Genomic DNA, 14,461 nt, shown 5'->3' with positions numbered 1-14,461 from the left:
ATATCCTGCTGTATTCTTTGACAACATTCCTCATTATCCACAACTCCACCAATTTTTGTATTGTCTGGAATATGTTCGAAGAAATTATCCCAAAGACATTTTCTGAATGCATTTTCTAAGATATCACTCTCATTCTCCCAAACGATATGAAAGTTAAAGTCACGAATAATTATTGAAGATTTTTCATATATATCTGTTTGATTGTAACCACTATTGGGGGCTTTTCAACCATTCCCACACAAAACCTCTGATCTTAACTATTCCTTATCACTACCCAAACTGATTCTATATCTTTTAACTTTAAAGTGGTCTGTCATCAATAATCTCATGCCATTGTTAACTAACAAAGCAACCTGCCATCTTTTCCTAGCTCTCTGTTATTCCAATTTCTCACATAGCCTTCCACATTAATTTTCTCGTCTTTCAACTTCGCCTCTGAACTGCTTATCAGATCATATATATTAATGTCCATGGATGCTAAAAGTCCATCCCTTTTACAAGTACTTCTTTTCAGATATAGGATTGTAAACTTCTGTTAAACAAAACTCCTCTAGTTTGTGCTAACGATACATCTCTGTTGATATCATGAGACCAGCCGCCACTACATTATTCCACATTTTCACAATGTTGCGTCATAACACCAAACGCTAATGTGATACTCCCATGTGCAAGTTACATGAAACATGCAGAACACTGATAGTGTGCCATTTCTCTTGGAACATGACTTTGGTCAAGAGCAGCTGATGTAGTGACAGTCACGTTGTAGATTATTATCAACTGAGAAATGGACCTGATTTTGTCTTGGGCAAAGTTCACTAATAAAAGAGATATGCTGCATCAGGACAAAGTATTCTCCTGAATTATCTCGATCCTTTGAAATTGGGACAGAAGTAGACCATTCAACTCCTTGAGCCCCCCTGCTATTCTTTAAGATCTTGGTTGATATATTTGTTTGAGAAAGTGAGGACTGCAGATGCTGGAGATCAGAGCTGAAAATGTGTTGCAGGTCAGGCAGCATCTAAGGAGCAGGAGAATCGACATTTCGGGCATGAGCCCTTCTTCAGGAATGATATATTTGTATGTCAACTTTCACATTCTCATGTACCCCCTTTATTCACTTGTGGGATGTGGGTGTCACTGGCTAGCCAGCATTTATTGCACATTCCTAGTAGCTCTTGTGAAGGTGGTGGTGAGCTGCCTTCTTGAACTGCTGCAGTCCATGTGCTGTAAGTTTACCCACCTTTACCTTAGAGAGGGAATTCCAGGATTCTGACCCAGCAATACTGAAGGAGCAGTGATATATTTCCAAGTCAGGATGGTATGTGGTTTGATGGGGAACCTACAGGTGGTGGTGTTCCCATGAATCTGCTGTCCTTCTCCTTCTAGATGAATGTGATCTTGGGTTTGGAAGCTACCGTCCAAGGATTTTTGGTGAATTTCTGCAGTGCATCTTGTAGGTAGTGCACACTGCTGCTACTAAACATGAATAATGGAGGGAGTAGATACTTGTGAATGCAGTGCAAATCAAGCAGGCTGCATTGTCTTAGATGTTGTCAAGCTTCTTGAGTGTTGTTGGAGTTGCACCCAACCAGTCAAGTGAAGAGTAATCCATCACATTCCTGACTTGTGCCATGCAGAATGTGGAAAGGCTTTGGGGATTCAGGAAGTGAGTTACTCGTGGCAGTCTTCCTAGCTGTGCGCTCTCATGTAGCCACTATATTTATATGATGAGACCAGTCGAGCTTCTGGCCAACAGTAACTCCCAGGCTATTGATAGTGATTCAGTGATGGTACTGCCATTGCCTGACAAGGGATATGGTTAGATTGACTATCTCCAATAAGAGACAATGCCTGATATTTGTGTGGCACAGATGTTACGTGTTAATCTGATAACCTTTGATTCTCTTACCTTAAAAGAATCCATCTAAATCCACCTGAGTGAGTTCCAAAGTTATATAATTCGCTTTGTCTCTGCCCTAAAAGAGAGATGCCTAATTTTTAGACGCCTAACTTTCCCACTAGTTCTGGACTCATTTACAACAGGAAATAGCCTTTTCACATAGAGACATAGAGATGTACAGCATGAAACAGACCCTTCGGTCCAACCCGTCCATGCCGACCAAATATCCCAACCCAACCTAGTTCCATTTGCCAGCACCTGGCCCGTATCCCTCCAAACCCTTCCTATTCATATACCCATCCAGATGCCTTTTAAATGTTGCAATTGTACCAGCCTCCACCATTTCCTCTGGCAGCTCGTTCCATACACATGCCACCCTCTGTGTGAAAAAGTTGCCCCTTAGGTTTCTTTTATATCTTTCCCTTCTCACCCTAAACCTATGCCCTCTAGTTCTGGACCTCCACCCCAGGGAAAAGACTTTGTCTATTTATCCTATCCATGCCCTCATGATTTTATTGTTAAGACTATTTAGAATCTTAAATGCTTCAATCCAATCATTCCCTCACTTTTCTAAACTCTAGAGGAAACAAGCCCAGTCTGTCCAAACATTAGGCACCAGAATATGGAAACTTAAACACTTTTCACTGTATTTCTTGTAAAAATATGAGTGATAATAAATTAGTATTCTATTCTACTACATTCCAAATAAGACACCCTGCTCAATCCAGGTGTCAAGGTAGCAAACTTTTTCTGAACCACCTCCAAAGACTTTGCACCCTTCCATAAATAAGGAAATCAGAATTGTACACACTACTCCAGATGGGATTTCCCTAATGCCTTATAATAACTGAAGCATACAAAGGAGCAGCGCTCTGAAAGCTAGTACTTCCAAATAAACATGTTGGACCATAACCTGGTATTGTGTGATTTTTAACCTTGTCCACTCCAGTCCAAAACCGGCACCTCCACATCATTTAATTTTTATGTTCCGTTCCTCTCGTAAAGATAAAATTCCATTAGTCATCTTAATTACTTACTCTACTGCATTACTTTTCGTGACTCATGCACCATTACACTCATATTCTTATGCCCCCTCAGGAATCATTCTCCATTTCAATCATATTTTTCTCACTTTATGCTTTCTGCCAAATTGATCAACTTCACATGTTCTCACAGTTACACTGCACCATATTTAATCTTTCTATGTCCATCTGCAATCTTGTTATGTCCTCTTTTCAACATACGTTACTATCTATCTTTGTGCCATCTGCAAATTTAGATGCCATGGCTTTGCTGTTCTTTCATTGATATAAATTGTTAAAAAGCTGGGACCCTATCATAGATCCCTGCAGTACTTCATTAATCTCATCCTGACAGGCTGAAAGAAACTCATTTATGAATAATTTCTGCTTTCTGTCAGTCAGCTAATATATATGTGCTAATTACTCCCAGAATATATGTGGTAGATTGTCAAATGACTTTTGGAAATCCAAGAACAGTGCATCAACAGGCTTCACTTGACCTACATCACATTTCTTTTTCCTCTGGTGAACTGTAATAAATTAATGAAACATGTTTTCCGTTTTGCAAAACTATTTTTGACTCTTCCCTCTTAATGTGGCGGAATTTGACCAAAATTGACACAAAATTCTGTGAAGCTATTTTGTCAGAAAGCAATTTTTGCAATACAATGTAGCCTGCTAGCATAATGCTGACTGTACTCTGGCTGAGGAATGCTGTTTTGATAGTGTGACCTTGCAGCTACAGGCTGTCTGTGCTCTTCAGGACATTAGATAGTGCTGCTCACAGAATGATATATTGTTTCTCTCTGTCCCTTATCAGTTGTTTTAACCCAGCTGAACCTGCAGTTTAAGATAACATTCAGTTTTGTAGACATTAAGAAATGTAGCTGAAAATGTGTTGCTGGAAAAGCGCAGCAGATCAGGCAGCATCCAAGGATCAGGAGAATCGACGTTTCGGGCATAAGCCCTTATTCAGGAATGAAGGGCTTCCTGAAGAAGGGCTTATGCCCGAAACGTCGATTCTCCTGTTCCTTGGTTTCCAGCAACACATTTTCAGCTCTGATCTCCAGCATCTGCAGTCCTCACTTTCTCCATTAAGAAGTGTAGGTCTGGACAATGTATGTGGACCTTACAATTGCCCTTGGGTTGTGTAATTAATGGGCAGTGGGTTTGTATTTTACTATATACATTGTAACATTCTGTATTTCATTGGAATTGCGTCGGACTCTTCTGAATGAAGATGTAATTCCCCATGGCCATGTTAAAGCTAGTTAATTGCTCAAGCTCTCGTCTCCTGACTATTTTGTTTTAAACGTTTTGGCAAACGATATACTTTTCCCCAACAACTTGAGTTCTTCTGAGTGCATAACTATAATCTTCTTTACGAATGATTTTCAATACTTGACCCCAGTAGACTTCAAGCCAGCTGGTCTGTCATTTCCTGTTTAATGCCCCCCTTCCTTGTTGACTGCAGAAGCTAAAATGTACCTTCCAATCTGATAGAACCTTTCCTGTACTTAGGGAATTTTGCAAAATTAACACCGATATATGTATTACTACTTCATCAGACACCTTTTTTAAGACCTTCGCTAAGTCCATCAGGACCCAAGCAACTGTAGCCTGCAGTTCCATTGGCTTGCAGTCGAGAAGGAATTCCTCAGATGTTTCCCCCACATCAACATGGATGGCCACCTGCTCCCTGGAGATGACAGGTCTCAAGTGAAAAATATGCATATTATGATGAAGAAGGTGTCCCTCCATGGGACAGGTTGGATAAGCCACCATGGTTCATGTTCTTAAGATCAAGAGCCAGACCCCTGGAACAGTCATTCTTGTAAACTGGGGATTTCCTTTAACTGACAGAATGGACTCAGATAGATAACACTGCAATGTCACTATTAGATTCCCTGAGTTTGGAGCAGTTTTTAAACTTTTGTTCTCTAAAGGATTAAAACAAACTACAGGGTTGACCTTATGTTTCTGTGTGTTTTGCACCAGCAATGGGCAACAGCTGAAGGTCTGATTCGTCGATCTAGAGGAATGGAGAGGCCATTTGTCTTGACTCGCTCCTTCTTTGCTGGTTCACAGAGATATGGTAAGTGGTCAGGAGCTGACAGGATTAAGGCTAATGTGGCTAGGTCCTATTTTGGATGGGTAACTCCCAGCACAGCCAATCCATTTTAAGCCATACACGTTTTCTTTGCACCGTACCAAGTATTTCTCTCTGTCTCTCTCTCTCTTAACTCATCAGCAGCAATCGCTTTGTTTGCCTATCTCTCTTTTGTTATCTCTTTCCCTCTGGGCACCATTCTCATGTACTGTGTACACGATCCCCACTCTCCCCATCCCCAACCCCACCTCACCCTGTCATCAGCATAATACAGCTATCTTCAATTGGACTTGAAATGTTAACTCTGTTTTTCTCTCTACAGATGCTGTCGGACCTACTGGGTTTCTCCAGCATTTTCAGTTTTTGTTTTAGGTATGAACCTGTGAGTGTGCTGAATCTTTCAGTAATGTAGAGAAAGGCTGTGGGCTGGAAAGAAACCTGGATGTGGTTTATCTAGTGTACACTGGCAGTGAATCTCTGCTGAATTCTCCAAATGTTATGGTTGATAATACAAAAATCCTTATGGAAGCTCATCTCTACGCTGTCCGAATATGTAACAGTATGTTTGTTCCATTTGGTGGCTTTTTTCTGAACTGTTGGAATAACAGTATTAAAGTGGGAATGTCTGGCATAAAAGTCTGAATCTTAGCTCAGCAGAGTTAGAAATGTCCATTTCACTCTGGCAAGAATGGCAGAATCCAAGCAGCTTGGGACAGCTAAGCAGTTTTAGCTATTCACATGGACTTCTGCTGACCATGGAGATATGCTGCTCTATCTGTGATCACCTGTGCTATTTTAAGCTTCAGATGGAATAAGCAAACTTCTTTAGAGATCCAGCTTGAGAACTGCGATCACGTAGGCACAAATATTATATAATCCTTGTAGCTTTCAAGAGTCACTCAACCTTTCTCAGTTCAATTCAAATTTTATTGTTTCTTTGGAAATTTGTTGCTGGCACAAAATTTCCTGTTTCTGCACAATGCATCAACTCTTTCTCAGTGCTGAGCTGAGGTTGTGTGCCTCTTTCCAAGACATTCAAGGTGAATGAAGGAGAAATTTTACCAAGTCCTAAGGCGGCATGATGAGACCTGATGGATCAATAGGCCTGACTCATTGGACCATGATAGCTTTTATTTTGATCTCTGTTTTTAAAATATTTTGAGAAGGTAGCCTAGACCCTACGTTTTTTGTATTTTAAAGGCAGATGTGAAGTGGGTGTTCCAATTGGTCGACAACTCGGCTTTAAGCAAAATAGAATTTATTTAAACACTGCAGTTGAAACGCAAACAGAAGAAAACAGAATTTAGAATAACAACAATTGGAAAACTGACCTGATACCGCTACTTAACTAATTAACTGTTCCAATCCAGTTACATCCCATAAACACACTCCTTGGCAGAAATGTAAATTCATACAGGTTCCTACAGGCAGGAATGAACACATCCAAAGAGAGATTTCAGAAGAAAGTCAGCAGAGTTCTTTACTGAAGCTTGCAACTCCCCTGGAATCACACATTTTGTGACTGTTACAGCTATAAACAAACTAGAAAAAACTGAACTAGGAGAACTGGCCACTCCCCTCATATTGTTAAACTAGACTCCTCGCACCTCTACCTTTATGACCTCTCTTCCAAAAAAAAGGACAAAATAACCTTTTTAAAACTAAATTGAGCCATTGTAGTAATCTTAACAAGTTTGAGCTGGGATTGTGAAGGATGAATTGAGAGGCAGAAATAGAGAACAAATCAATAATGCAACCCATAGCTTAATGCTACTGATTGCATTTCTGATCCCAGTTTCAATACCTGATTCAAAATGCTGACTGTCTCCATATGTGGTCACTTTGTAAAGCTATGGTGATTACACCAACCACAAAGCCATCTCCCTTTTGACGTTCCAGTTGATCAGATTCTTACCCAAGCTTTTATCATTTAGGGTGTTAGGATGCTACACTTGGCCTGTGCCACTGGGTGACAGAGGGCAAAATCACCAAGCTTTTTATCACTGGACAAATGACCCTTGGTAGATGCCCTTTATGGACGGGATGAGGCTGGCTTGTAATGTTCACTATTGTGAAAGAGCTTCCTAATATTCACCATCAAAGTTCATATTGAAAGGAAGCTCTCTTTGTTAAAGTGCCAGAGAATGACTGACCTGTGGAAGTGAACAGCAGAAAGAGTGAATTGCCCAAAAGAAATTAAATGAAATGTGCGCAAAGAAAAAGATTATTCTTTCCTGCTTTACTGCTTTCTCATTCCAAGTTTATGCTGTTTATTAGGAGCTGTATGGACAGGAGACAATGTAGCTGAATGGAGTTACCTTAAAATCTCAATCCCGATGCTACTTAATCTCAGTATAACTGGAATCTCCTTCTGTGGAGGTAAGAGTCAACTCATGAAAACAAGAGTTTGGAGCAGGAGTGGACCATGTGGCCTACCAAGCCTGGTCTACCTTTCAGTATGATCATAGCTGATCTTGTACTTCAACTCCACTTTCCTACCCTCTCCTTATTTCCCTTAAATCTCTGAGACACCAAAACTCTTGACATGGTGGTTCAATGTTTAGCACTGCCGCCTCACAGTGCCAAGGACCCGGATTTAATTCTGGCCTTTGGTGACTGTGTAGAGTTTGCACATTTTCCCCATGTGTGTGTGGCTTTCCTCTGGGTGCTCCCACAGTCCAAAGATGTGCAGGCTAAGTGGATTGGCCATGATAAATTGCTCCATAGTGTGCAGTGTTGTACAGGCTAGGTGGCTTAGCTATGGTAAAGATGCAGGGTTGCTAGGATAGGGTAGGGGGCTAGGTTTGAGTAGATGCTCTTCAGTGCAGACTCAGTGGGCTGAATGGCCTCTTTCTGCACAGCAGGGATTCTATGTTTAAATGTATTGACTTGATGGAGCATCCATAACCTGTTAGCATAAAGAATTTAAAGAATTCACAGCATTTTCTCAGTCCTGACTGACTTTTTTATCCTGAGACTGTGCCCCCATGTTCTACATTCCTTAGCCAGCAGAAGCAGCCTTTCAGTGTTTACTTTATTAAGCCCATTCAGAATTATGTATGTTTCAGTGTGATCACCGCTCATTGTTCTAAATTCCAGAAAATTATTTTGCTCAGCCTTTCATCATAGAGCAATCTTCTCATCCTGGAGGACAATTCAGGAAACCTTCACTGTTCAGGAAACTTCTATAAGGTTGCCCCTCAGACTCCGATGCTCCAGGGAAAATAGCCCCAGTTTATTTAGCCTCTCCTATAGCTCAAATCCTTTAACCCTGGCAACGCTCTTGTAAATCTTTTCTGAACTCTTTCAACTTTCACAAACTTGTTCCTATAAGGAGACCAGACTTGCATGCAGTATTCCAGTAGTTGCCTAACCAATGTACTGTACAGTCACAACTTGACCTCCCAACTCCTATACTTAATGCTCTGACCAATAAAGGCAAACAAAACAAATGCCTTCCTCACTATGGTATCTACCTGTGACTCCACTTTCAAGGAACTATAAACCTGCACTCCAAGGTCTCTTTGTTCAGCAACTCTACCCAAGATCGTACCATCAAGTGTATAAATCCTGCCTGATTTGCATTTCCAAAATGCAGCACCTTCAATTAACCTAAATTAAACTCAAATGCCACTCATTGACCCATTGGCCTATCTGATCAAGATCCCGTTCAACTCTGAGATAACCTTCTTCGCTAACCAGTTTGGTGTCATTTGCAAAATTACTAATCATACCTCCTGTGTTCACATCAAAATCATTTAACTAAATGACAAAAAGCAGTGGACCCAGCATTGGTCTTTGTGCACACCTCTGGTCACAGGCCTCTAGTCTGGAAAGAAGCCTCTACCACCATGCTCTATTTTCTACCTTAAAGCCAGTTCTTTATTCAAATGGCCAGTTCTTCCTCTATTCCAAGTGACTTAACTTTGCTAACCAGTCTTCCATCAGGAACCATGTCAAACACCTTACTGAAGTCCATATAGATCACGTCCACTACTCTGCCTTCATCACTTCTCTTGTTACTTCTTCAAAAAAATCAGTCAAGTTAATGAAACACGATTTCCCACGCACAAAGCAATGTTGACTATCTCTAATCAGTCCTTGCCTTTCCAAATACATGTAATTCCTGTCCCTCATGATTCCTTCTAACAACTTGCCCACCACCAATGTCAGACTCACCGGTCTACAATTCCTTGGCTTTTCCTTACGACCTTTCTTAACTAGCCTTGAATATCTTTAAGGCAGACGTAGATAGATTCTTGTTAAGCTAAGGGGTGAAAGATTATCAAGGATAGGCATGAATTTGAATTTGAAATTACAATCAGATTAGCCATGATGTTACTAAATGGTGGTACAGGTTCAAGGGGCTGATTGCCCTCCTCCAGATCCTGATTCACGCGTATGTTGATTATATTTAGAACACCAAACTCCATGAGTCCATATCTTGCCTATATTTTTTGTGAGGCTCATTATTGAAGTCCGTTGGAAATCCATGTATTCTACTGGTTCCACTTTATCTTCCCTCGTAGTTACATCTTTAAAATAATTGTAATACATTTATCAAACATAATTTCTCTTTTCGTAAAACCATGTTGCCCTTTGCCACATCATACACTAATTTCTGTGTCCATTGTGAAGATTTTCTTAATGGTCGATTCCCACACTTGCCTGATGACTGATGTCAGTCTAACTGCACAGCAGTTTGCTGTTTTCTCTCTCCCTCTTGAATATTGGTGTTAGATTTGCTGATTTCCCATCTGCTGGGACCATTTCCAGAATCTAATGAATTTCAGACAATCAAAGCCAGAGCATCCACTGTCTTGCCACCTATCGTTTTAGATCCGTAGGATATAGGTCACTAGGTCTGAGGTTTTGGAAGACTTCAAATATTTGTTCCATGTCTCAATGACCAGGGAATCTAGAACCAGGGATTACAGTCTACAGATAAGCATAGGCCTTTTAGGACAGAGATGAGGGGGAATTTCTTCACTCAGAGAGTAGTGACCCTGTGGAATTCTCTGCTACAGGAAACCAATGAGGCTGAAACATTGAAATCTTTCAAAAAAGTTACTTCTAAGGGGGTGAAAAGATATGGAGAGAAAGTGAGAACCAGGTACTGAGTCTGATGATCAACCATGATCATACAGAATGGTGGAGCAGGTTTGAAATACCAAATGGCCTATTCCTGCTCCTATATTCTAGGTTTCTATGTTTGTATTACCAAATGTTTCAGTTGATAAATTGTCTTCCATGTCCCATTGACCCATTCATGACTCTATGAGTGGAGGAGGAAAATCACATGCTTAATCATAATCTACTTCTGTATAATGTTAATTGTGATAAGTTCATTTTCATAAGTCCTAACATGGCAGTGATTTCTAAACCTCCCATCTTGTGGCTTTTCAGAGAATTGTGTCTGTTGAAATTTCCGTGCAAGAGAGAGAATACTCACTATATAAGATGTCAGACTCTTTGTTCTGCCTTCTGACTTTCAATAAATGTTTAAAAAATGTTTTATTTCTTCAGCTGACATTGGTGGATTTGCACAGAATCCTGAGCCAGAACTCCTTGTTCGCTGGTACCAGGCTGCTGCATACCAACCTTTCTTCAGGAACCATTCCCATACAGAGACAAAGCGACGAGAGCCTTGGTTGTTTGGAGAGGACAACACTAAGATTATCCGGGAAACAATTAGAGAGCGATATGCCTTGTTGCCATTCTGGTACACTCTCTTCTACATGGCCCATACCAAGGCAGAGCCAGTAATCAGGTAAACAGCACCCACTCCATTCATATTTTCAATAAGTGTATGATGTTTGTTGGCTCCTGGTGAGCTACCGAGTGCTTAATTAAATGAATTACAAGATGAGAGGTTCGAAACAGGCTAAAGTAGTTATGATAGCTTCTGGCATCCCAGAATGGTGACTGAGGAACTGCTTCCCAATTCTTCCTTCCTCCTTTTATCTGGAAGTGTTGAATTTCTGGTGTACCTGTTCCTTGGGTACTAGCAGTTCTCATGGTCATTTTCCTTTGCTGTTGGATTGACCTCGCTGAATGCCCAATAGCCCCCTGTTAACCAGGGAGTTTTCACTTAAAACATTGATTAATGGATGACTCTCAACATATCGCTCAAACCCCTCTTTTGATGTATACTTGGCTTGCTTTCTTCTTGAAATTATTTTGGCAGTGAATTACAAAATGACAATCCACATGTGAGATGCTGGAAGCCGACAATTTGTGTCTCAAACACAATGCTTTTAGCATATGATATTTTGACCTGAGTAGAGATTCTTTACTGGCTGTGTAAATGGATTTTGTTCTTTACTTTAGTACCTAGCTTTAAACACTCGCATGTCAAATATAAGATCTCATCAATTTTCTTCAAACTCAGTGAATCCTGTTCCTTTATGACCACAGTAAGTGATTTGTGGCATTTTCCTTCACAGACCTTTATGGGTGAATTTTCCTGAGGAGGTCAACACATTTGCAGTTGATGATGAATTCATGATAGGTACAGTATAACAGTCTGTGACAACACCAGTTGTCAGTTGCACAGATAATATGTGACCAGGCTGAGCTTTAAATTCTGAGAACAGTATTGGACTTTAAGATACAGCTGTGAAACAAACATGCACATTGCAGATGAAAGTTAATGCAGAGCAGTTTGAATGGTGCAATTTTATTGGGAGTGCAAGAATGAAGAGATCTGAGAGTTCACGCGTGCAAATATTTGAAGCTTGTAGGACAAGCCAAGTAGGCTATTCGAATGCATACAGGATCCATGGTTTTGCAAGTAGAGTCATAGGAGATAAAAAGAAAAGTATTACAATGCATGTCATAAAATTAATGGAATCGCCTAGTTTATTGTGACCTATTCTGGGCACCACAGTCAGGAAAAGTGTCAAGAGGATTCAGAGGATGTTGTGATTTTAGTTTTGTGGTAAGACTCAGATAAATAAGATTCTTGTTTGCTTGGAACTGGAATATGAGTTTGAGATACTTTGAGGGCATAAGGGAGGAAATTCTGAATAGTTTTTTCCTGGGTAGTTGTATGTCAGAGGAAAGCACAGAAAGAGAAACTGAAGAATATGACTGTCAGTAGTAAGGAAATAGAGTGCAAGAGAAGTATTTTTCTCTGGTGGTGGAGGCTAAAGGAAAGTGCATAACCTTAAAATTAGAGCTAGTCAGTTCAGGGTAATGTAAGGCCAATTTTCTTAAAGCTAACAGTCATAGAGGTCTCCTCCCAAAATAACTGTTCGGGCAGAAAGTCATTTGACAGTCTCAGCTTTGAGATTAATAAACTTTGGTGAGACAAAAGTAATGAAGATTGGGGGCCAAGATGAATGGATGGGATTAAAATACAAATTAACCATTAGCTCATTGGCTTAAAGAACTACTCCTGATCCTACGTATGGTTAAGAGAAGATTTAATAGTGGTTTGGAATTAAATGTGGGAGGGGGGAGGTTTAATGGGGAGAAATGTTTATCATTAATAACCAGGTGGAAAAAAAAATGAGGTTATTGACAAAAATCCAAGGAAGAATTTTTTCATGCAGTGAGTTGGTAGGTAGTAGTTGCAAAATCAATTGTAATTTTCAAAGAAAATCTATTGCATATTTGAAAAGGAGATGTTTTGGAGGGCTATGGTGGAAGAGCCCAGCGTTGTGACAAATTCAATAACAGTTTGTGCCCATAGTTGCCCCATATCTAACTCCTGATTATAACCATACCATCGGGATAGGATCAAAACAAGGACTCCCTGACAAAGATAGAAAGATAGCAAATATCTCCCTCTGATTTCTTGTAATTTCTGCAGTTTGTAAAGGTACTTTGGCTGAGAATGTATCTCAGGCCAGGTCTGAGAACGTGTCTCAGACACTTGTCTTCTCTAGACCAGGTCAAAGTACAAGTTTTGAAGTGGCCTGAACAGTAGGAAAGTGAACAAATTAAAAATAACCATTATAAAACAGGCTGAGAAAATGTTCCAGTAATATAAATAGGTAATCTAAAAGTTGAAGTATTAACAGCATGAATAGATAGATGGTATTCAACAGTGCCAAATATGCTGCAAAACATATTTACTTATCCATCATGCTGAAAAGTGGTTGCTCTCATATTATGTCTGAACAGCAGCTTTAAGGTGGGCATGGTGGCTCAATGGTTAGCACTGCTGTCTACCAGTGCCAGGACCTAGCCTCAGTTCCAGCCGCAGGTGTCTGTGTGGAGTTTGCACGTTCTCCCATCTGTGTGGGTTTCTGTTAGGTGCTCTGGGTTTCCTCCCACACTCCAGACATGTGTTGGTTAGGTGGATCTGAATGGGATGACGTTCAAAGGGTCAGTGCAGACTCAATGGGCTGAATGACCTCTTTCTGCACTGTAGAGATTTTATGATTCTAAGACGTGATAACACTATTCTGATATAGGCACTTGCATTGACAACTATTAATGTATATAGCTTTATCCATGGATATTGCATTGTTAGTCAATAGATTTTACTTACCCAGTTTACTGAGCAGAGTATCTTTGCTTAAAAATTATCCAGGTAATGTGCTTCAAAAATTAAACAAACTTGAGTTTTTTTTTAAAAGAGAGATCATCATTCCCAAAACGTTATCATCTTCACTGTTAAAAGTAGACAGAGTTTTTCCCACTGATAGAGACGATGCTTGTGAATTTTTGACTTTTCTGCTGGAAACATTTTCCAATTTAAGCCCAGTTAAAGGTCTTCTCATTCTGATCATCCCCTGTAAAAATGACCCATTTACATCCCTCTGATTGTGGTGAAGGAAGTTCTCAAAAATACAATAGCACAACACAAACTGGATAATCTTTGATAAATTCAGTAACCACATGTGGATTGATATATTGTTCTGGTCATCTATAGGAGAAGCCTTGCTGGTGTGTCCAGTGACCGAAGCTGGAATCACAGAAGTGATTGTGTTACTTCCTGGGAAAGGAGAGGTGAGTAGACAAATAACCAGTGTGTCTAAAAGTAAACATTACTTCTAAGCCTGCTGTATAAATATGTTAATGAATTAAATGGAATGAATAGAAAAGAAAAGGACATTCGGTACAACTAGTATTTATGGGAGATATGAGCCTCTTTCTACCCCTTTCATCTAACCCCATCAGCGCACTTTGCTATTTTTTTAATCCGCAGGTATTTATCTAGTTTTTCTTGAACTATGTCTATGCTATTAGATTAGATTAGATACCCTACGGAATGGAAACAGGCCCTTGAGCCCAACAAGTCCACACCGACCCTCCGAAGAGTAATCCACCCAGACCCATTTCCCTCTGACTAATGGGCAATTTAGCATGGCCAATTCACTTGACCTACACAACTTTGGACTGTGGGAGGAAACCGGAGCACCCGGAGGAAACCCACGCAGACACGGGTAGAATGTGCAAACTCCACACAGACAATCG

General features: G+C 40.2%; 1 protein-coding gene across 3 annotated transcripts in view; it reads left to right on the top strand.

Moving 5' to 3' along the window:
- Positions 1-14,461, top strand: part of LOC122553854 (neutral alpha-glucosidase C-like) — a 110,657-nt gene that overhangs the window by 63,902 nt on the left and 32,294 nt on the right. For all 3 annotated transcript variants that reach the window (XM_043698273.1, XM_043698272.1, XM_043698274.1), the window contains 5 exons: positions 4,921-5,017; positions 7,310-7,411; positions 10,559-10,802; positions 11,479-11,543; positions 13,917-13,993. In XM_043698273.1, the coding sequence (XP_043554208.1) occupies positions 4,921-5,017; positions 7,310-7,411; positions 10,559-10,802; positions 11,479-11,543; positions 13,917-13,993 (585 nt within the window). The remainder of the gene's footprint in view (positions 1-4,920; positions 5,018-7,309; positions 7,412-10,558; positions 10,803-11,478; positions 11,544-13,916; positions 13,994-14,461) is intronic.

Source organism: Chiloscyllium plagiosum, chromosome 10 (assembly GCF_004010195.1).
Source record: "Chiloscyllium plagiosum isolate BGI_BamShark_2017 chromosome 10, ASM401019v2, whole genome shotgun sequence".
Lineage (NCBI taxonomy): Eukaryota > Metazoa > Chordata > Chondrichthyes > Orectolobiformes > Hemiscylliidae > Chiloscyllium > Chiloscyllium plagiosum.
The sequence above is the reverse complement of the archived record's forward strand: the minus strand, read 5'-3'. Positions and strand labels throughout refer to the sequence as shown.